This window comes from Lonchura striata, chromosome Z (genome assembly GCF_050655825.1).
Source record: "Lonchura striata isolate lonStrDom1 chromosome Z, ASM5065582v1, whole genome shotgun sequence".
In the NCBI taxonomy this organism is placed as follows: domain Eukaryota; kingdom Metazoa; phylum Chordata; class Aves; order Passeriformes; family Estrildidae; genus Lonchura; species Lonchura striata.
Genome location: NC_140740.1, coordinates 6536645 through 6557681, shown reverse-complemented (window position 1 = coordinate 6557681; position 21037 = coordinate 6536645). Strand labels below are relative to the sequence as shown.

At 36.9% G+C, this 21037-nt stretch overlaps 1 protein-coding gene across 10 annotated transcripts in view; it reads left to right on the top strand.

Moving 5' to 3' along the window:
• APC (APC regulator of Wnt signaling pathway) overlaps positions 1–21037 on the top strand; it is a 93882-nt gene that overhangs the window by 59802 nt on the left and 13043 nt on the right. For 3 of the 10 annotated variants that reach the window (XM_085568148.1, XM_085568154.1, XM_085568149.1), the window contains exons 7-16: positions 1805–1888; positions 5912–5947; positions 8413–8517; positions 12052–12174; positions 14629–15007; positions 16126–16221; positions 16785–16924; positions 17887–17964; positions 19905–20021; positions 20668–20882. In XM_085568148.1, coding sequence (XP_085424274.1) covers positions 1805–1888; positions 5912–5947; positions 8413–8517; positions 12052–12174; positions 14629–15007; positions 16126–16221; positions 16785–16924; positions 17887–17964; positions 19905–20021; positions 20668–20882 — 1373 coding nt within the window. The remainder of the gene's footprint in view (positions 1–1804; positions 1889–5911; positions 5948–8412; positions 8518–12051; positions 12175–14628; positions 15008–16125; positions 16222–16784; positions 16925–17886; positions 17965–19904; positions 20022–20667; positions 20883–21037) is intronic. The other 7 variants (XM_085568151.1, XM_021524796.3, XM_021524795.4 and 4 more) reach the window with 5 other exon arrangements.

The following is a 21037-nucleotide window of genomic DNA, read 5'->3' as shown; positions in this document are numbered from 1 at the left end:
ATTTATGGGAAATTTTGGGGAGACCTGTGTCTTTTGAGTGCTTAAAAGGGGACCTGTAAGAAACTTTTTATCAGGGAATAGTGGTAGGAGAAGGAGTGATGGCTTAAAATTAATGGAGAGTTGATTCAGATTAGTTGCAAGATAGAAATGTTCTGTGGTGGGAGTGGTGAAACACTGGAAGAGGTTGCCAAGAGGCAGCAGGGACCCCATCCCTGGAAACATCCAAGGTCAAAGAGGGCTTTCAGCAACCTGACTTGCTTGAAGATGTTCCTGCCCTTGGCAGGGAGTTTGGAGTAAATTACCTTCCGAAGTCCCTTCCAACCCTGACTATTCTATAACTAGATAAAATTCAAGTAATTCTTAAGGACAGTGAGAGAAGTGTTTTAATCAGTCATGTGTTTGGTCACCAATGCATAGATATTCCCAGAAATACTTTTCTATTATCTTTCTAATACTGAAAAACTTCTTGAACCAGGAGCAAAGGGTGGGATAAAATATCTGTTTGCCTCTGCGCTGAAGCTTTTATGCTTTCCAGTACTTTGTTTTACAAAATCAAATCAAATTTATAGCTTAAAGTCACAGCTTTCCAGCTCTACTAAATGTTGATGCTTATGGTATTTTCCCCACAGTGCTTCTGATGTGTGTTTCAGTAATTCATATTTTGTGATTAGACTTCCTTTTTTGTTTCAAAATTTTCTAGATAGCATTGTGTTTCTATTGCCTGTGCATCTTCTGGCATTAGCACCTGTTGAAAGTCCATCTTATTTCCATTTTCAGGTTATAAATATGTCAAATAAGGTTGGTTACGATGATGATCTTTGCAGTGTCCACTAGATTGCTTTTCTAGTATAGCATTATAAGTGTTAATCAAGTAAAGGCATCAGAACATTTTTCAACAATATGCCCATTTCACAAATCTATCCATGACACAAAAAAAAATACTTTAATGAGTTTAATTCGTTTGGTCTTCTGCCTACATTTAAAGTCAAATGTGAATTTATTAAATTATCAAGGTCATACACTTACTGTTTTACAGACTGATAATGCATCCTGTGCTTCACTGTACAATTTGTGTGGAGTACGTGTATCCTGTTACATTTGGAGTCTCTTAACATTCCCTTTTCTAACCACAGAATGGTTCCAGTGGGAAATGAGTAGCAACATGTCTATAAAAGACTGATTCAGAGATGTCTGTAAAATCCCAGATAAACCAAAGAAGCAGTATGTAGGTTTTTATATATATATATATATATGTACTTAGCCTGCTAAATTCTTTGAGATTTGTAAGAGAGGAAAATCTCCGAGGTTGGACATAAGTACAATTCACAAATCAATATAGCAACTGAATGTAATAGAAATCTGTCAGGGTCTCATACCTTCAAAGCCACTCTGCAAATGAAGATATCTCTCAGATCTCTGTAAGGCAAGTAAAATTCTGATATTTGGTACGAAAGTGAAATAATTTGCATAAAATGTCAGTTTCAGAAACATGAATATTGTACATGTTAAAGGGAGCATTTTTTAATAGTTAAGTGGGTGCTGTGTGACGACTTATTACATCCAAACGAGTATTCAATGTTATTAAAACCCCAACTACTCGCTTCTCTTTTGAATGCTTGCAATCATCCCTTTCATTACAAAGCACACTTGAATTACTGCATGTAGTACCTGCTGCATGTACCTACTCAAGTAGGTTTGTTTTTTAGTCAGCAGTATCTGCCAAGAACTCTTCATGCTGTCACTCTGTACAGTAAGTAAAAGGAGTTTTTGAACAAAATCATATGTGAAAATCCATTCATTTCAGGCAAGGGTGGCCAGAATTCAACAAATAGAGAAGGACATTCTTCGTATACGACAGCTCCTGCAATCACAAGCAGCTGAAGCAGAGGTTAGTGAGCAATAACTTGCCTATTTTTATTGTGGTATGTATATTTTCTCTAAAAACCCAAAAATACTTGAATAAATGGTAGGCAGGATTATTCCCATCAGCTGTTGATGTCACAATTAATCAGGTAGTCAATATTCTTAGACTGTTACTTGCTCTGTTTCTAAAGGACTGAGAATGGAATACTTGTATTAGTCCTCATACTACTGCAGAGCTTCTATCAATAATCATATGTAAGTTAAAAGTTTAGCTTGAAATTTCATTTAAAATGTCAATATGCAACATGCTTATGAAGGCTGAGTTCTGGTTTTATAAATAATTAAAACAATTAGTTGTACATGCCTTTGTAATTATGAATCTGTGATAAGCAGCTTCATGGTTTGCTTGTCTTTTAAAAGAGATAAGATGTAAAAAAAGGCTGAATAGTGCTTCTGTCAGACTTCATTATAGAAGCCTGGTATATTTTAGTGTTTAAGTACAGGGTTCTATATTAAGAAATGCAGGATGTTTCCTGTAAATTACAAAGTCCATAGCAGTAACTGCCATTGGCAAAAAGTGCCCTTGTGGAAATTCATTTAGAATGTCAGCTCCATTTCTTGTAATGGTAAATTAAATTGTGTGTTTGATATGAATATTTTATTACTTGCCTTCACCCAAAATAGCTACAGAAAAAGCTCAGGATATCATTTGGATCACTAAAGGATGTATATTTTTCCATTTTGTAAATGAAAATTTTCCATTTGTTTCATAGTTCTAAGATCTGGGGGAAAATCAATTCTTGTAAGTGATGCAGACTGTAGTACGTGAAATTAAAGTTGCCTGGTCTATTGACATAAGTCAGTCCAGGTGTTTATAGATATTGACAAGATCTTCCTGAGCCATCTCTTTCTTCAGCTGAACAGTCTCAGTTCTCTCAGCCTCTCTGTGTATGAGAGATGCTCAGGACCCTTAAGGACTGTTGTAGTCTGCAGAGGGCTTGTTTTAGTGAATCCATTGTAAATCCAGCTGTATTGTGCTGGGCAGGCCTGAACAGGACTTTGGATGTTGAGTGGAGAGGATGAGCCACCTCCCTGGCCCTGCTGGCAGTATGCCCCTCACTGCAGCACAGGACATTGCTGGAATTTTGCCACAAGGCCTTTGAAAGGATGGCCCAGCAGGACCTCCAGGTGCTTCCCAGCCGGACAGCTCAGCCCTGTGCTGGTGCCTGGAGTTGTTCCCTCACAGGTGCAGAGCATTGCACTCCCCTTGTTGAACAGCTTGAGCTTCCCCTCAGCCCATTCAGGTCCCTTTGGAAGGCAGCTGAACCCTGTGCTGTATCAGCTTCTCCACCTTGGGGAGGGTGCACCGAGTCCCAGCATACAGATGCTGGACAATATTGAACTCAGTTTGCTTCCAGCTGTACTGTGTGCTGCTGATTGCACCCCAGCGAGATTCCCGCAGTTCTCAGTCCACATCCCTATCCCTGACCACGCTGCTTGCTCTCTGAGCAGCCATGCAGGGCCATGCTGGAGAGCAGCACTTGGCTGTGCCCATTGCCCAGCACAGGCCTGGGAGCTTTCCCAGCAAGGCAGCACTGCTGCACCTTGTTCTTCCTTGTGTGCCTTTTTACCAAGGACGTTCTCTTATCTCAGCTGTGTGCATTGCCCTTGTGTTCCCACCAGTCAGGGCTTCTGCCTGCCAGCCCTACCTTCTGTCCCCTGTTATTTCTGGTGTAATGCTCTCCCCACCTGGTTGACCAGCCTCTCAACAGATAGATGCTCCATATAGTCAGATGGAGTGTTTATCTTTTACTCTGGTAGAAAAAAAAGAACAGCATTTTGAACTTAACCTGAGCTCAGGGACTCAAACAGTGTTGAGATGCTACTACAGAAAATAGGTTTTGTCATAGTTTTTCACTCCTTCCACCAAATTATTTGGCTGCCTCATACACTGAAGGTCTGATATATTGAAATTTTCATTTGTGTCTTATCTGGGAGACGTTTGGATATCTGGTTGCATAGTTACACATTTTAGGACAGACTTACTAGCATGCTGATGGTGGTAAAGGAGACAGTCACTAGACACACCCTAATACTTTACAGTGTGTTTTAGTCATTTCCAAGTGACCATCTCCTACAAATTCTGAAATTGTCTGGTGGTTTAGTCACACTGCAAAGTCCATATAACTGAAAAATACAAACATGAGACATTTTTTCTATTTTTATCCTGTACCTGATAAAGTATATTTCTTTAAGAAGAAATCTATGCAGAAGTGGGAAAATGCTGGAAAATTCTTTTAACCTTAGCACAATAGTGTTTGATCCCTGTATTTGTGGTTAATACTTAGTTTTGTACCATACAGTGCTTAGTACAATGCCAGAGATTAGCCTTGTGTTAACTCCCTACATCTGTGACTAATAAGTTGTGTTCCAGCTAATGCTTCCTTATTTACTTATATCAGTAATTATTATGTACTAGCTGATCTGTTAGTTTTGAGAACAAGGATTGTGTGTGACAGCACAGAATGATTAAGAGAAGTACTTTATGGCTTGATCACATAAATTTGAGATACTCTCAAGGAGAAAAGATTCAACAGAAGGTCTGAACCATATCCAGATAAGTCCATGGAAGTAATTAGCATATATGCATGTATTCAGGAAATGTGATTAATATATATTTATTTCAGGAGTATACTCTGGCCTGTTGGTCTGTTACTGAGCATGCTTCAAGGAGAATTCCCCACGCATTAAGCACTGATAATAAAGAAACAATAGCTTTCTGACCTGGTAAATTGGTTAGAGAGTTTATTTCTTGGTTTCTGGCGCCAGTAACCAAATTGAATGTGCTCCTTCTGTTTTAAAGACCTGTTAACAACAATAATAATTATCTCAGTTTGTCTGCTGATACAGTAAGTGCTGTGGTGATGCAAGTCACTGGGGAACCCAAGTGCAATGTATCTCTAAGAGTAAGACCAAATATAATGCTGCAGCTAAAATCAGCTTTTGGAAATCTCAATGAGCAGAGAAAATTCTCACATGCATTTTATCACATTTTTAAGGTTTGGTAAATTGCTAAGTCTTGTGAATGATTCTAGAAAAAATTGAAGTGGTGTGGTCTTCTTCCACTGTAGGGTTAGACCTGTCCAGAAAGAATTTTCAGTTGTTAGGTACAATATGAAATTATTCAAAAGTAAAAAGGAAATTTTTGGCAGTAGTGGTACAGGCCCTTCTTTCATAATATCTATAACTTGAAAATGCTTCCATTACACAGTGTTGCCATAGACAAAATGTAAAGGATTTTTTTCTTCCTGAGATTATTATTCTCAGCAGGTTTTAAACTGTGATGGACCAGGAGCATTCTCAATTATTTGACTCACAAGACTTTCTTTTGTCTTCTAATCAACTGTAGCAAAATTATTTCTTACAGTTACTTAGTTTAATTTGTTGTATTTTCCATTTCTTATATATGTCTTACTTATACATGTATGTCTGTTGTGTTTAATATGAAGTAATGGTGATTCCTAATGAATATGCAAATGCTCTGGCATCTCACGTTGACAAAGCATTAGGTAAAATTATATGTAATTGGCTTTCTTAGCAGAAATAGTCATGGTCTACTGTGCTAGCTAGAGTTTATAATTCTCTACTAATGAATACATGGAAATTAATAACTGATAATGATAATTCTTGCTGTCTTTAGAAGAACTTAGAAAACTGTGGCAAATGTGATGGAAGGAGGAGCTCCATGTCCCTGTAATCAGCACATGCAGTCTCCCACAGTTCTGCTGCAAGAGCAAACAAGTGAACTCTGTCAAACTAACTTTCATGGTCGATGCCAAAATTCAGCAATGGCAGGGGTTACAAACCCAGCTTAGGCCTCCTCAAAAGTCTCTAAATGCCTCTAAACAGGTGGTGCAGTTTAACCCAGGGGACTAGATTGCTGTTCTCTGGCAGCTGTGCCTCACGTAGGGTTTACAGAGCCTGCTGCTGGTCACTTGCTCTGGTTCTTTGCTGATATGGTTGGTAGCTTATGTATTTTCTTCCACAGGTCCTGTGTTCAGTGTTGAAAAGCACCATGAAGGAGGGACGTATTTTCAGTTATATTTTCTATATTGTCTTTCTAACCATTAATCTGCAATCTTTTAGATTAATATTAATTTATTTACAATAATACTGTATCTATACAAATATATGTTTACATTATCCATGTGCATGGATATGTGCTATTTTCATATATAAGAATAAATATGTTTAATAATGTTATACATTATATTAATGTAATACATATTTATATAAATACTCCATTTTCAATTAATAGCCTGCTTTCTGATGCCTGTGTTGTTATTAACTCCTTTGTGCCAGTCTGCATGAAGAGGACAGCTCACTTCAAATTACTTCAGTGGCTGAAGTGGTAGGGAGTCTTCACTGAGAGCTCACAGATTGGGTGTTCAATTCCAGCTGATGACTCATGTGACAGTAATGGGGTTTGCACATTGTGAGCACGTTCTGCATTTCAAATCAGATAAACCCTGCTAGTAACTGTTAAAAACTGCCTTGCAAATTATTTTGTGTGGTGAGTTGACTACATTTTGTATTGGCGTGTTCTTGAAAGTGCTTAGGGGGAATGGGAAGGCATTTCATTCATAAATAGCATGTAGCAAACAAATGTATGTTTATAGAAGTAGAAAGTATTAAAGGAGAGCAGAAACTTTTCTTGTCAGGGAATGAAATATCTGTGTCTCTGATGTGGATGCATCAGAACTATTTAATAGATACACCCCATTTTCACTACCCTGTCCCAACCCCCAGGAGTGTTCTTGAAAGGAATATTATTTCCTCTCAGGTGACCCAGCAGGTCAGAGCCTTGCTAATGAACCATTCAGATTTTCACCTCTAGGCATGTCCATTACTGCTTTCAGTGTGCTTTCCAGTCATTTAGTGACTGGAAAATTCTGTCTCAATTTTGTCAAACCCATAATTACACTTTATTCAAGATTGAAGTGTGTTGTGAGACAGGAATTCAGCATTATACTGAATTCACCTCATGTACAGCAAGGCCTGATCTTGACTGGGTGCCCCTTTCTTGTACTGACAACCAAAATTTCTTCAGTTACTGTGTGAGCATCAATAGCAGTTTCATACACAGTGACAGAGATGGTGAAAAATTAGAGATCAGATCTTAAAAAGTAGTAACATTTTGTGTCTTAAAATACTTTGAGATTTGCTTTGTGGCTTACTTATTTTCCATAAGTGAAGGTATAATGTCAAGGAATTACCTGTAGTTGTTTCCAATTTTCTCATATTACTAGTTCGTGTAATATCTTGTATTTTTTACATACCTTATTCCTTTAGTTCAACTGTGTTTACACTTCTAAATTTATCCCTAAATTAATCACTTGACATGCTGATTACTGGTTTCTGAAATTCTGTTCAGTGTTAAGTGAGACTCGTCTATCTTTGATGAACAGAACAGTTACTTATGCCAGTGATACTGTATGAATTTAATCACTGAGAGTATCCAAAGATGTTCCAGGGTGTGTACATTGAAGAGAGGCATTGCTAAAAGTCAGAGATAAATATCCTTAAAGCAAGAGGCAGACTGCTATCCTAGGCTCTGCAGCTCAAGAACATTTCAGAGCCACATAGAAACTGCATGACATAGACCATATGTGGCTAAACAAATTAATTAAGATTGTGTTTTCTGTTAGGTAGTAGGCTCTCAGTCTGTGAATTGAAGCTTGGCAACAAAAGCAATATTTAGAAAATAATCTTGCTTTCAGCTCCGGACTTCAGCCATTTCCATGGACTATCCATGTCTTTCTGAAAATCTGAAATGTTTTAAACACGTTAATAGATGACGTTTGATACTTCATGTATTTCATAACTGCTCATTTAAATGCCTATCAGCAGCAGGGAGACCAGTTTCATTTTTATGTAAATGTATAAAAATCTGTTTTCCTAAAGGAACTGAAACCTGTCTGTACCAGCTTGCCACATTAGTTAAATGTATTTTGACAAAATTTTAGATGGATCAGTATCAGGCTATATAAATTTCTTTCCTGTTAAAGTGGTAATTCCTGCACTGTTTGTCCTTGACATTTAGAAATATTCTTACAGTACAGATATCCTTCTGTTCAAGCAGAAATTATTCATCTTTGAACGTGAAGCTTAATTGAACGGTGCTGGCCGTGGTCCCCAGTAAAAGCAGGGATCACGTGCTGAGCAGAGCAGTTGTTTGCTCCAATTCTATTACATTTCTGATAGGGATGTGAGCACAGCTGGTGGAAAATGGTGCTGCTGTGTGTCACAGCAGATCCTTTGTCTTGCAGGGCTGTAATCCTCAGAGGATATGCTTCTCTTTCATCTCATAGTTTTTTGAAGGCGTTCAGTGTCGGCTGTTAATTTTTGAGGCTCAGGGTTATGAAATGCAAAGTGGTGCTCAGTGGCTTCCTGAGGATGCAGTTTTGATGTGCTCACAGCCGAGAAAACTCTGAATGATAAATTGTACCTAATTTCTGTTTGTAATTTCATAAACTCTTGTATTAACAGAGAGCACCTCAAAGCAAGCATGATGCAGGTTCCCATGATACAGAGAGGCAGAATGAAGGTCAAGGAGCAGCAGAAGTCAGTGTGGCAACCAGCAGTACTGGTCAGGTAAGTAGAGTATTTTGCTTGTTTTAATATAATTAAATATTTGAGACATACGATGCTTACATGTTGGTATTTAATTTACTGTATTTCATGCCTACTCATTTAAAAAGATTGATGTTTTTCTTCTTTCCATCTATATCTGGGAAATTTCTTGTATTTACTGTAAGGAAGTGTTTGAATAAAGGGAAGTATAAATATTCAGTAATGCAGGGAGCATTTTTCTTTTGTTTAAATGACTAATGAGCCTAACGGTGTGAAAGAGATAGCAAGAATGAGTACACAAAATGCATTTCATTGTAGGGGAACTGTAATAGACAAAGTGTTAGTAAATTATGGAAAATTGTTCAAATTTTCATTTTGGAAACTGCTACTAAGATAAGTGAATGACAGGTTTATTATTAATACTATATTATCTAAAGCTTTGAAACTGAAGTATCAATGAGGTAATCTCCTGAAAGTTGACTGAAGTATTATTTAAATGCTTCTAAATAATCTTCCATTGCTCCTCCTTCTTTTATTACTGAAATACATTAGCGGAATATTTTGAGATACACATTAAATTCTTGTCTTTTAAAATCAATTCTTATTACTTCTGTCTTTGGCTAAAGATGCTTTTATTTATTTACCATGATTATTTTCTTTCATTATTTCCAACTGTAGCTTAGACATTCCCACTATTCCCACTATGTAATTTGGGTTTTTAAAACTTCATACTACGAATTCAATAGCTGAATTCATATACAGGATATTTTTGTTACTCCAGGGAAGTAAAATTAATTAAATATTTTCAAAAGTGTCTTGTAGAAGATTTATCAGAAAGAATTGTGGTTTGGCTGAAATATTTTACTTGATTAAACATTAAGCACAGCCCATAATTTTGCTTTAGAAATACATTTGATCACCATTTGGAATTAAATCCAATCATCCAGATCTTATTGTGGTTCTGACTCTTAATTCTTTTGACAGCTTTATTGTTTGGGAAGAAAATAGTTCACTGCTGCTTTTGGGCTGAAAGCATAATGTATTTAAATAATTGATGCATTGTTGCTCTATCATCCATCTTCAGAGAATGAATTAGGAGTTTTTTCTGGACAATATATTTTACAGAGAAGAAGGGATTGTCATGTCTTGGCAGACTTATGCAAATGGAAGATCCATTCATAATTAAGTGAGGCCTTAATGTTGAGGATTTGTGCAATTTTGACCTTTGCCTTGTAAAAATGTATAAAACATGGCTATTCCTTCTTCCTGGTGGGGGATAGAGCCGGGGCACTGTATGTGTGTTAAAACAGCCATCTGGGGATTATTTACTTTCAGTCCAAGTTCAGACACAGAAGGTTTAATGGATTGGACATAACATTTATTTCTGATAAACCAGCTCAGTATACTTAGAGCAATCACTATTCAGTGGAGTGGGGAAAAAAAATGTTTTCACCAAATTATTTTGTTCTAATTGGTTTTGTAGTCAGTGTTAATTGAATCCAGGATTTTTCACTTTTCAAGTGTGTCCTTTCAGCACCATCTTTCAGCTGTCTTTTCCATTGCACTCACTACTCTCCCACTGAAATAAAATTTTCTTTATAGCTTCATTTTGCAAGTTCTATAAAGGAATTTGTTGAGATTGTCCATCTTGTTGAGAAAATGTGTCACAAAACAGGAAAAATTACTTAGCTGGCATGGTAAATAGCAGGGTAAAACAATGAATGAAAGATAGTGAAGTATAAAAGCCAGAAACAAGATCAAGTAGACAGGAAAAGATTTTGAAGGACGAGGTCCAGCACAGTAAGGGTCCACGTAACATTTCCATGTCATTTCCCATTTTCTTGGATGAATGACTGCTCACCTGACATTAGTTCCTTGGCATTACTCTTTACAAGCCAGTGAGAAATGTAGTTACACTTCAGCTGAGCATCCTGGTAGCAGGCAGCACAGCCATGTGATGGCTCTGAGGGAATTGGTTACCTGAAATGAGGTTGCTATTTCTGTCTACACCATGGTGAATTTTAATAGATAGCACCCAGACTTACGTTATTTTTTACCTTTGTGGATGAAACAATCACACTGAGCTTAATAATGTATAGTTTTAGTACGTACATTATGTTGAACCTGTTACCCTCTGAATGTAGTTTGAGGAAATATGAAGTTGACTGCATGGTGCAAAAATCTGGGAATTCATTCCCATGTTCTTAGCACTGAACATTATTAAAGTGAATAATGGAGAAAATACAGTGTGATTTTCTGCCTAAGCTTTTAGATTCTGATTTTTTCCCTGTAGTCAACAAAAAGTAAGGGAATATAGATTGGAATAAATTGTGTTAATATAAATAATTCCAGCTACACTCTTGTAGCATAAAATTCTTCTGGAACATGTATCACATTTTCTGGATTTGAATGTGGGAGTGAAATTAGTATAATAATGTTAATGTGTTTAAATATTCCAGTATAACTGGATTCTTTTCTGTCTATACAAACACTTTAAGTTACTCCTACCTGGTACTTACAGTATCTTTCAACTTCATGTTAAAGATACTGAACTGTATGAACTGCAAAATACCTATTTCTTTGTGGAGCACATAGAAGAAACAGACATTATTTCACAGCATCTTCCATGGAGTTCTCTTCAGTTATCTGTTTTTACTGGGGAAAAAAAGTTATATTTATTAATCCAGATGCAAATTAGGCTAATAATTCTGTTAACAGATTTTAGCTTTTTTAGAGGATCAAAGAGAAACTCGTGACTACCTTAGGAAAACCAAGACTGAAATCAGTTACTGATACTAAAAGTGTTCTCTAAAGAAACATTTTTAACTTCCCAAAGCAGATGGGAAGGGAATGATATAGTAGGGAAAGCATCACAGACAGAAAGAAAACAACAGCAAATTTAAAAAGAATATGAGTGGATAAAAAAAGCAAAGAATATGAGTGGATAAAAAGTGGTAGAAAAATAAAAAATGTAAATACATGAAATTAATTAAAATAAAACAAAGACGCTGATAAGTGAGTCTTGCTAATACAGCTAGGAGCATACCTAGATTCTCGGAAAATTACATCCAGTGTCGGCATTATTTTACAGTTTTCACTAAAATAACTATGCAACCACTTATAATTTGCTTTTAAAATGGACAAATTCAAGTAGAGCTATTCATTTGCCCAGATCAGTCTCTTGTTACTAGTGGGTTCTTGGATACCTATTTCAGTGCACTATAGAATCTGACATAAAAGTGGAGGCTGTTTTTCTCACTTTGTCAAAATTATTATTCAGTTTGTTCCAAAATCCACTTTTTCTTGGTGAAAATAGTAATTAAATCTATTCATTTGAAAATACAGTTCTTTTGAGACTGAATCTCAGGAAAAAAAGGTTAATAAAAGCAGGTTTTTTACCTCTATGTTGTGTCAGGGCAGAGAGGACCTAAGCGAAGGAAGTTGGTAGTTCATTGCTGTTGGCAGAACTGCATCATCCAGTGCTGAAACTTACTTAGCCAATGTTGTTCTGTCCCTCAGACTTTATTTTATATGAGTTGTTGTTTAAATCTATAGGGTTCTGCTGCTCGAGTGGACCATGAGACAGCCAGTGTTATGAGCTCTAGTAGTAACTATTCTGTTCCTCGCAGACTGACAAGTCATCTGGGTACCAAGGTAACCGAAGATTACAAACCACAGGTCGCTAATGCTACATTTTTACTAATACAATAACCTCATTGTTTCTGCCAGTAGTACTAATACTATCTGAACAGTCTTGTCCATAGTAATTTTATTAAGTTAAAATTTTAGTATATCTTTTCAACTTTGAAAATATATGCACAGAAATCTTTTTTTTAACTTGATGATAAGAGTCGTTACAGTAAGGAACAAGCAATTCCTAGAAGCTACTGGGATATCAAAAAAAGCTTGTGATGTTGCTTTATAATCCATTATGAAAATTAACCTTTTTAAGAGTGCTTCTTCAAATACTTTTGCAGAATCCAGATCCACAAAACAGACACAGTTGTCAAGAAATAGACCCAAAAAAATTATCTAAGCCCTTCACAGCATCTGCAGATAGAAAACTGCACTAAAAAATACATATACAGCATGAAAAGAGAGAGAAAAGGGCAAATTCATGAGCCACTGGATCTCATACTGCCTCTGGAATCTGCAGCAGTATGGATACTGTGGGTGCTGTGCTCAGAACAGTCCTCTGGGAAGCTGGACCTATTAATTTTGCATAGTGTTAATTATTTTGGGCCTTAAAACAGTGTTACAATGTTGTTATTTCAGTCCCATGCTATATGCACATCCTAAATGGAGGTAACATCAGCTGTCTGTCTGCAGACATTTTCACTGCAACCTGTAGAACTCTACAAAGTTACTAACAGTGGGAAAGCCTTGAAGGCAGGAACAGTGTAAGACTTAGGTTTAACTGAGTGTACTCTGTGTTAGGAAATTATTGATATGAATGCCTTAAAAGGGAGAATGGTAGAGGTTCTAAATGGAGGAGTATATTTACAGGGGCAAAAAGAGATGAGTCTGTGTAAACAAGAGAAACAAAGAGCTTTTTTTGCTTGTTTTTCCTATAACACATGAACTACAACTTGGAGGCCTGATTTGGTGGCTTCTTCAACTTTATTCTCTGGCAAAAACTTAACCTTCCAAATCCAAGTAACACTGTATTATAGCTGCCAATTGAAACATCTGCAAAGAGATGCACATAAAGCAAATTAAATTCACTCTCCTTTAAGAATCAAAGGTTTTGTTTAAATGCTGCATTTGGGGGTAGCAGGAAGAGAGGATCTCCAAACTGGGATGCTAGACTGTCACAGAAGTGGCTCCTATTTCAATGGGCTTTGCCATGTGACCATACAGTTTCACAGACTCTTAAGATTTGTATTGCCTCAGCAACCCTCTAGTGTTTAGAGAAGTCTGTGTTACCAGATTTGCTGTTTAGTCTGCCTGCTGCTGTTCAGTTTTTTTGAAACGTGGTATGTGTATTAATCTTCAGGCACATTGGAATTGTCACTCAAGACACCAAATAAAATCACTCATTGATAGGATAACTAGTGCAAATACCTAATTATTAGTAGGAAAATAAATGGTCCAAAGTCTCATTTCTTCCTTAATTACTATATTCTAGAGAAACACACATGCTGCTACTTTATAATTCCCTTTGATAGTTTCTTTATGTTGTGCTTTGACTTTGAATGTTCCTGTTTATCTTGGCTTTACGAGTTAGGAGTTTTTAGATAGTATCTAAGATCATCCTCTACATCCTGTTATTCTACTAAAAGTTGACTAGAAGAATCAAATGCATTTCTTGATTGAAAGCTGTTATGGAAGAATGGGAGTACAAACCAAATAGTGCCTTGACCACAGTATTACACAAAAGCCAAGGGAATCACTCAAAAATCTCTATTTTTAATAAAAAAATTTGGGGTTAATCCAAGTTAAATGGGTGATGCTGGGTTTTCATGGCATGAATTAATTTAGCAAACACTAAGTATTTTATGCATACTAAATAAGCATTTGTTTGCTTTACTGTTTTTAACCCTGTAAACTTGAAAAAGTATTAATGTAACTCTTTAGTTTTGCATTTGCTCGAAATAATCTGGTCTGTATAAAAGTCAGTGATCATAACAAAAAAATATCAGTTAATTTGAGACTTTTTAAAGGAAAATTTTAAAATACATGGATGTCAGGTTTTTTCAGCATGATGTAGAGTATAAATAAAGTGTAAATAATTCACATAGAGCATAGCTTTTTAAAGACAGATTTAATTTTGAAGTTATTTTGGTTTCCCAAAATGAAACACTTTCATTATACATTTGTTTAATCTTTTTTTATGATGGAAATCTGGAAGTCTATGCTATTGGTTTTGTAGATTAATACATTTAAACACAGCTACCCCCCACTCCCAGCCATTTAACCACTAAGTGGAATTTATTAAGTATATGCTGCTGAAGTAATAATAGTGTTTAATTACATTTAAATAGCACAATTAAATTTTTCACCATTAAATAAGGGGGTTTTTTGCTCATATATTTTTGCTCATATATTTTTGCTCATACCATTCAAATTTTGTTTCAATTTGGTGTGTGTTTTTAAAACGTAACTGTATTTTTAAAATCATTTGACCTGCAGGTGGAAATGGTGTATTCATTGTTATCAATGCTTGGTACTCATGATAAAGATGACATGTCAAGAACACTGCTAGCAATGTCTAGCTCCCAGGACAGCTGCATAGCCATGCGTCAGTCTGGATGCCTTCCTCTCCTCATCCAGCTTTTACATGGCAACGATAAGGACTCTGTGTTGTTAGGAAACTCCCGTGGTAGTAAAGAGGCCCGTGCCAGAGCCAGCGCAGCGCTGCACAACATCATTCACTCCCAGCCCGATGATAAGCGAGGCAGACGGGAAATCCGTGTGCTCCATCTCTTGGAGCAGATCCGTGCTTACTGTGAGACGTGTTGGGAATGGCAGGAGGCACATGAACAAGGCATGGACCAGGACAAAAACCCAAGTAGGTTCTGCAAGCCATATAAAAACATTTCGAGGATATATTGAAAAGAGTGAATTTACAGAAAGTACAACTCTAATCTGACTTCTTGTTGAATGTATGCAAGTTTTTTTATGTACATATGTGTGTGCATAGTTTCTTCTTTATTCAAGTTCAACTACTGTTGGGAAATAGTATGTGTCACAGATATGATACCCTATTTACAAGCTTTTTATTTAAATCTTGGACTTTGCTGTGCTTCCCAGATAGTGATTCTAGTAGTTTATATTTGTAATTTGTAAAATAATATTGAAGATATACTCATTCTGTTTTACATTTTTATGGATAAACAATCCCAAATTACTCGTAGTGCAGATGTTTAGGCGATAGCACATTCCATTTGGGAGAGGGGCAGAGAGCACAAATTAAATAATCTCCATCTATTAAAATGAACTGTTATAATAATGTTATATATGAGAATTGTAAGTTAATGGGATTTTTCTCAGGGAACAATTAGAAAAATAGATTTAACCTTAGAGTTACCTTTGTTGCTTTGCTGACTTGGGGGCATCCCATGAGTGCAGCCTGTAGGTGTCCCTGGCAGGTGTGTGACAGAAATCAGGGTTGCCTTGTGCCTGGTGCAGTTCAGTAGAGGTGGCTTCTGCACAAGCTGTAAGAGTACCATTTCTGCATTATCAAGAACCTAGCTCACAAAAGTATGAACTTAAAAACTTCTGGGTTAAGAAGCAAAAGGTTTAATCAACCGTTCATAAGGATAGAGCACCCAAAGAAACAGAATATTATTTATTGCCATCAGAATATTTGACCATATTGATTTGTTTTACAAACATTATTAATTTCTAAGAGTAATAAGGTAATATTTTTTCCACTGCAAGTTCTGTTTCTAACTCAGCACATACATTCAGGATTCTCCCTAATTTGTTTTCAAGCATCCAATATATTTACAGGACACACCCTCTTTAGTAAGTCTTAACTAATTGTAAGATCATGGATTACTGGGAAAATACAGACCTGACCAGAACTGCAGCTGCTTTATTTTTAAGATTAGATTCGCTCTGGAGAACTTAGGATCTAGACAAAATTATTTGGAAGGTATTAATTTTTACCTGTTTCTGGATCAGTGCCTGCTCCAGTGGATCATCAGATTTGTCCTGCAGTGTGTGTTTTGATGAAACTTTCATTTGATGAAGAACACAGACATGCAATGAATGAGCTTGGTAAGATCAGACTTGAGAAACTTGCTAGAAACCATGGCACTCCTTGTGCATGTCACTGCATATATGGCTTTTTTTTACTAACAGTTTAGGCTATTAACAGCAATTCATTTGTATCAGTTGCTACCCCCTAATTGCTGAAAGCAGTTGAAATTAACTACACCATTTCCCAGTGGATAAATTATTATGTCAGTTGCTGTTTTTTCTGGCATGAATTGTGAATTTCGGAAGAGTAATATTATTTGGAAATATTTGCAATTTTACAAGTATTGGACTTAAAGCTGAGACTTATTCCCAGGATGGGTGTTTTTTTGCTTGGTGTCTTAGTGGGGTTTTTTCATCCTGCATTTGTTCTTGTTTGACAGCCTGAATTTTTTTAGTCCATGCTCAGTAAATTCCATGCATGCAAGTTTAGCAATTCATATGTCTTTCTGAGCATTGTGGGTTTCAGATGTTTGAAGTTCTTCTGTACATAAAAATGAAATTCATTCCTTGCTACATATGTTCTGTACTTAGAAAATTAGAGTGCACCTATGACTTTTTTTCTTACATGTATCTTTTTACAGGAGGTTTGCAGGCCATTGCTGAACTGCTTCAAGTGGATTGTGAAATGTATGGACTCACAAATGATCACTACAGTGTTACCCTAAGGAGGTACGCTGGCATGGCTCTGACAAACCTGACTTTTGGAGATGTGGCAAACAAGGTGAGAGCAGCACTGTAAACTTGCAGTAATTTCAGTTCATAGCTGTTTGAATTACAGCTCTTAACACAGGTGATTAAAATCTCCAGGATAGGGTATTGAGTTTAAATTCAAGGTAGGAATTCCAAATACCTCTCTCATTCCATCCTGTTGCTGACAGAGAGTACCACAAACAGAATATTGCATCATACAACTATGGTATTGGCTCTCAAAACACTTTTGTCACTGAAAGCAAGGAGTTTATCTATTGGCCTGCTTTTTTAATGAGGACTAGGTTAGTACAGCACACAGTGATTTTATAGTAACTGATCTTTTCTGAGAATGTTGAATTAACATTTATAATTGAGTCATTTTCTGAAGTTATCAGTTATTTAACCATACTACTACTGTCTAATTAAATGTTTCCAACCTCTTCAGGCTACAGCTTACTTTTAAGTATCTGGATCAAACTGGGCACTACTTCAATCATTATAAAAGAAAATTGGTTCTCCTAATTTTTGACAAGGACACTTCTTTTAAACGCTAGAAACTTCCAATAGACTTGCCAGCCTGTGGATCTTAACTCAATACTGAAGACTTACCCTTCTGCTCTATAGACATTTCAGCAGTAAATGGAAATAACAGACTTACAAGAGTAGGTAACAACACATTGCTAGCTCACAGGGGTTTTTATCTGATACAGTGGAAGGAAGGCTTCTAAGGTAGTAAAGGTCCAGATCATGTCCTAGAACTGCTGTAAAAAAATTCAAAATGTTAGCACAATTTTGCCACTTACGTGTTTAAACTGATAGCTATGCTGAAAGTTTTAGTAGTTGTAAACCAAGTATTTAGTGTTGACAACATATTTACTAAGATTTTATTGAACTTAGATATGATTTGTCTAAAATATCAAAACATTGTGCAGATGCAGCCATCTAACCTGCTGTTTAATACTGCTCACTCTTTTTTCTCCTGATTCCTAACAGGCTACATTATGTTCCATGAAGGGCTGCATGAGAGCTCTTGTAGCCCAGCTGAAATCTGAAAGTGAAGACTTACAGCAGGTAATGCTCTTTTGAGATAAAATATTTCATTTGTTGTCTTGTCTGCCTTAACTTTGATGTGAAATTTTTCTCACACTTATTTCATTAATTAGGAGGTACATTCTTCTTGTAAAACATTCTTATCTGTCATTTCTGGGATTTTTTTGTGGTTTGTTTTTTTTAAATCATAATGCATGAGCTTCAAATCTTATTTTATGACCCTGATCTGTTACTGTCTGCTCTAATTAGTCCTGCCATGTAAGGAAAACAGCCTGATAATAAAGCCTCTAGGAAATGCTTACAGTAATCCTCAGCTGAGAGAGCAGAACTGTTGGAACTTTTGTAAAATTACTAAATATTGAATTATAATCAACATTAATTAATGCTTATTGTATACAAAGTGCACAGTACTTTAAAAGAGAATCCCCATTTTCCTTGCAGTCTGAGTGAATCATCAGATAAAAAAGCAATTTTAAGTAAAATTGACCATATGTCTTAAAATGCTGTTAACAAATATTCTCCCCTTAATAGGAGGCACTCACTAGTTACAATTGAGAAAATATTAGAATTACAACAGAGGTTATCGGATAAACTCTGTGATGTGGTATTAGGACATGTATTGAGTATTCTTGAAAAGAAAGTCACAGCCCCATGGGCCCTCTGACCTCTGGGATGTCTCCAGCCACTGACACCAAGACACCACACACACACACCGAGAAGGAAGTCTTCCACTCAGGACAAGTTATAAATGGGATTTAGTAAGAATATGGGACTGAGTGTACTCAAAAGGCATGTCCACACAACTGTATCAGTCAGTCAGCTGTTCGGATGTCACTGTGCCTTTCTGTCCCCTTTGCCTTCCTGTGCTGAAAGATCCCCTCACTCCATCTCTTTTCCTGCATTTGAAACCTTTGCGTCTTGCCATCCCACAATAAGTGTTCTACATTCCAGAATGCTCTTCCCCTGGATCCCACAGTGTCCCACATCCCCAGTCCAAAATGGGCAGAGAGTTACTCCCTTTGACTCCCCCGAGTATCAGTCTGGGCCATGGGGTAGTGGGTTCCCTGTGAGAGCTCTGGGAAAAGCCTGGACAGGGCACAGCTCCCACCTGGCTTTGGGCTCCTGTGTTGCTCTGGCTGTGTTGAGGTGGGCTCTGAGGAGCTGGTGGCTCCTTGGGAGCAGCCAGGATTGGGTGTTCCCGGGCCCTTCCGTGTGCCACCGGCTCCCTGTGCTCCACTGGGGGTGTGAGCAAGGGAGCATTCACCACATAACCTGAAAAGTTTATGTCGCTTCTGTGACAATGAGAACACCCATAAGCAAAAGTTTTCTATCAAATTAATTTCACGAGGGATATGCATGCTTACGGCTGCTCACGAACGGATGGAGGTTAACATGTAATCACTGCCCACTACAGTGACAACCTATGTCAGTCTAACTGCTGCCAAGTACAAGGACATCTTCTGGAGATAACTATTCTACTTGTAAAAGACACAGTGTATTTTAAAAATACTTTAAAGAGGTTTATAAACATTAAAATAATCATACCATCTGAGAGACAGGCAAGTTCTATTGTTCTATTTTCTAAGTGGAAAAACTGAAAAAAAATATTAAATAAATCTCTCCTCTGAGATAATATAACTCTAGAACAGACATAAGAATAGAGAAGAAAATCTGTCTACAAATGTTCTACCGGTGTGGGAAGCAGGGAACCTGATTTCAGATCTCTGTTTTAAGTACCCACACACAAAAGCCAGTACCTTTGATCAAACTTGATGCTGAAACATTAGACCAGTCTAGCAGACAATACAACAAAAAGCAGATGTTAGCAAATTTTAGTTCAGTACCTAAACATGACCACTGTTAATTAACCATAGCAATTGATAAGTCCAGGTGGAAAGTCTGGTAACCTACTAAAAAAGTACCTATCTTGAAATATGTTACTTTTCTTTCTCATTTTCCAGGTCATTGCAAGTGTTTTGAGGAACTTGTCCTGGCGAGCAGATGTAAACAGTAAAAAGACTCTAAGAGAAGTTGGAAGTGTGAAAGCCTTGATGGAATGTGCTTTAGAAGTTAAGAAGGTATCTTCTATAAGTGATTAAATTGGATTTTTGAGAGATTGCATTTATTTTACACAAAACACTAATATGACCATTGACCATTTTTTGTAACAGCAGTTGCTGAAGCAGTTTATGTGGTTTAGGTAATTTGCCTGGAAGAAGAGTTTGATTTAACATAGCAGCAGACCACAGTGGAGCAATGGCACCTCAAAACTAGTATTGATCTGATTTTAGTTATGAGGGTTGACCACTTTTGCTTTTCAGTTTCGTGAGCTGTGCTGTTAAAATAGTCTTTTTTTATAATTCTGTCATTTAATAAAAGCTCTTTTCAGTTAGTTAGTAGGTATCTATGACTTCTTTGATGTGTAGATGGGAGTATATTCCATCCCAGAGACTCCTGCCGACTGGTCTTCGAGCCCTTTCTATCATTGTGGCAGCAAACAAGTATTGGGGCACATATTTCTGATACCTCTGGGGCAGGCAGTACCAAACCCATGGCTGAAGGAAGGAGCAAAGTGAACCAAATACATGGGCACTGCTGCCTGCACCTACCTTATCGCCCCAGAGAGCAGAACTGGAATGTGTAGTTCCTTTAAACTAACTTAATGTGTTTCTGAGAGCTTAAGGTCAATAGCTGAAAATTTCTGTCATGTTGCTGTTTTCCTAGGAATCCACCTTGAAAAGCGTTCTGAGTGCCTTATGGAATTTGTCAGCACACTGCACTGGGAACAAAGCTGACATATGTGCTGTTGATGGTGCTCTTGCATTTCTGGTTGGCACACTGACATACCGAAGCCAAACAAACACTTTAGCCATCATAGAAAGTGGAGGAGGAATACTAAGAAATGTTTCTAGCCTAATTGCTACTAATGAGGACCATAGGTAGGTACACTTCTGACAGTTTTTTCTGGTTCCACATGTATATTTAGTACACAGTTTCTATGACCAAGCCTTAATATGAATGCATGTATTTAGTAATTAAAAACAGTTAATTTGTAGTACATTTGATTAAGGGTGTTTCACTTACATAACAGGAA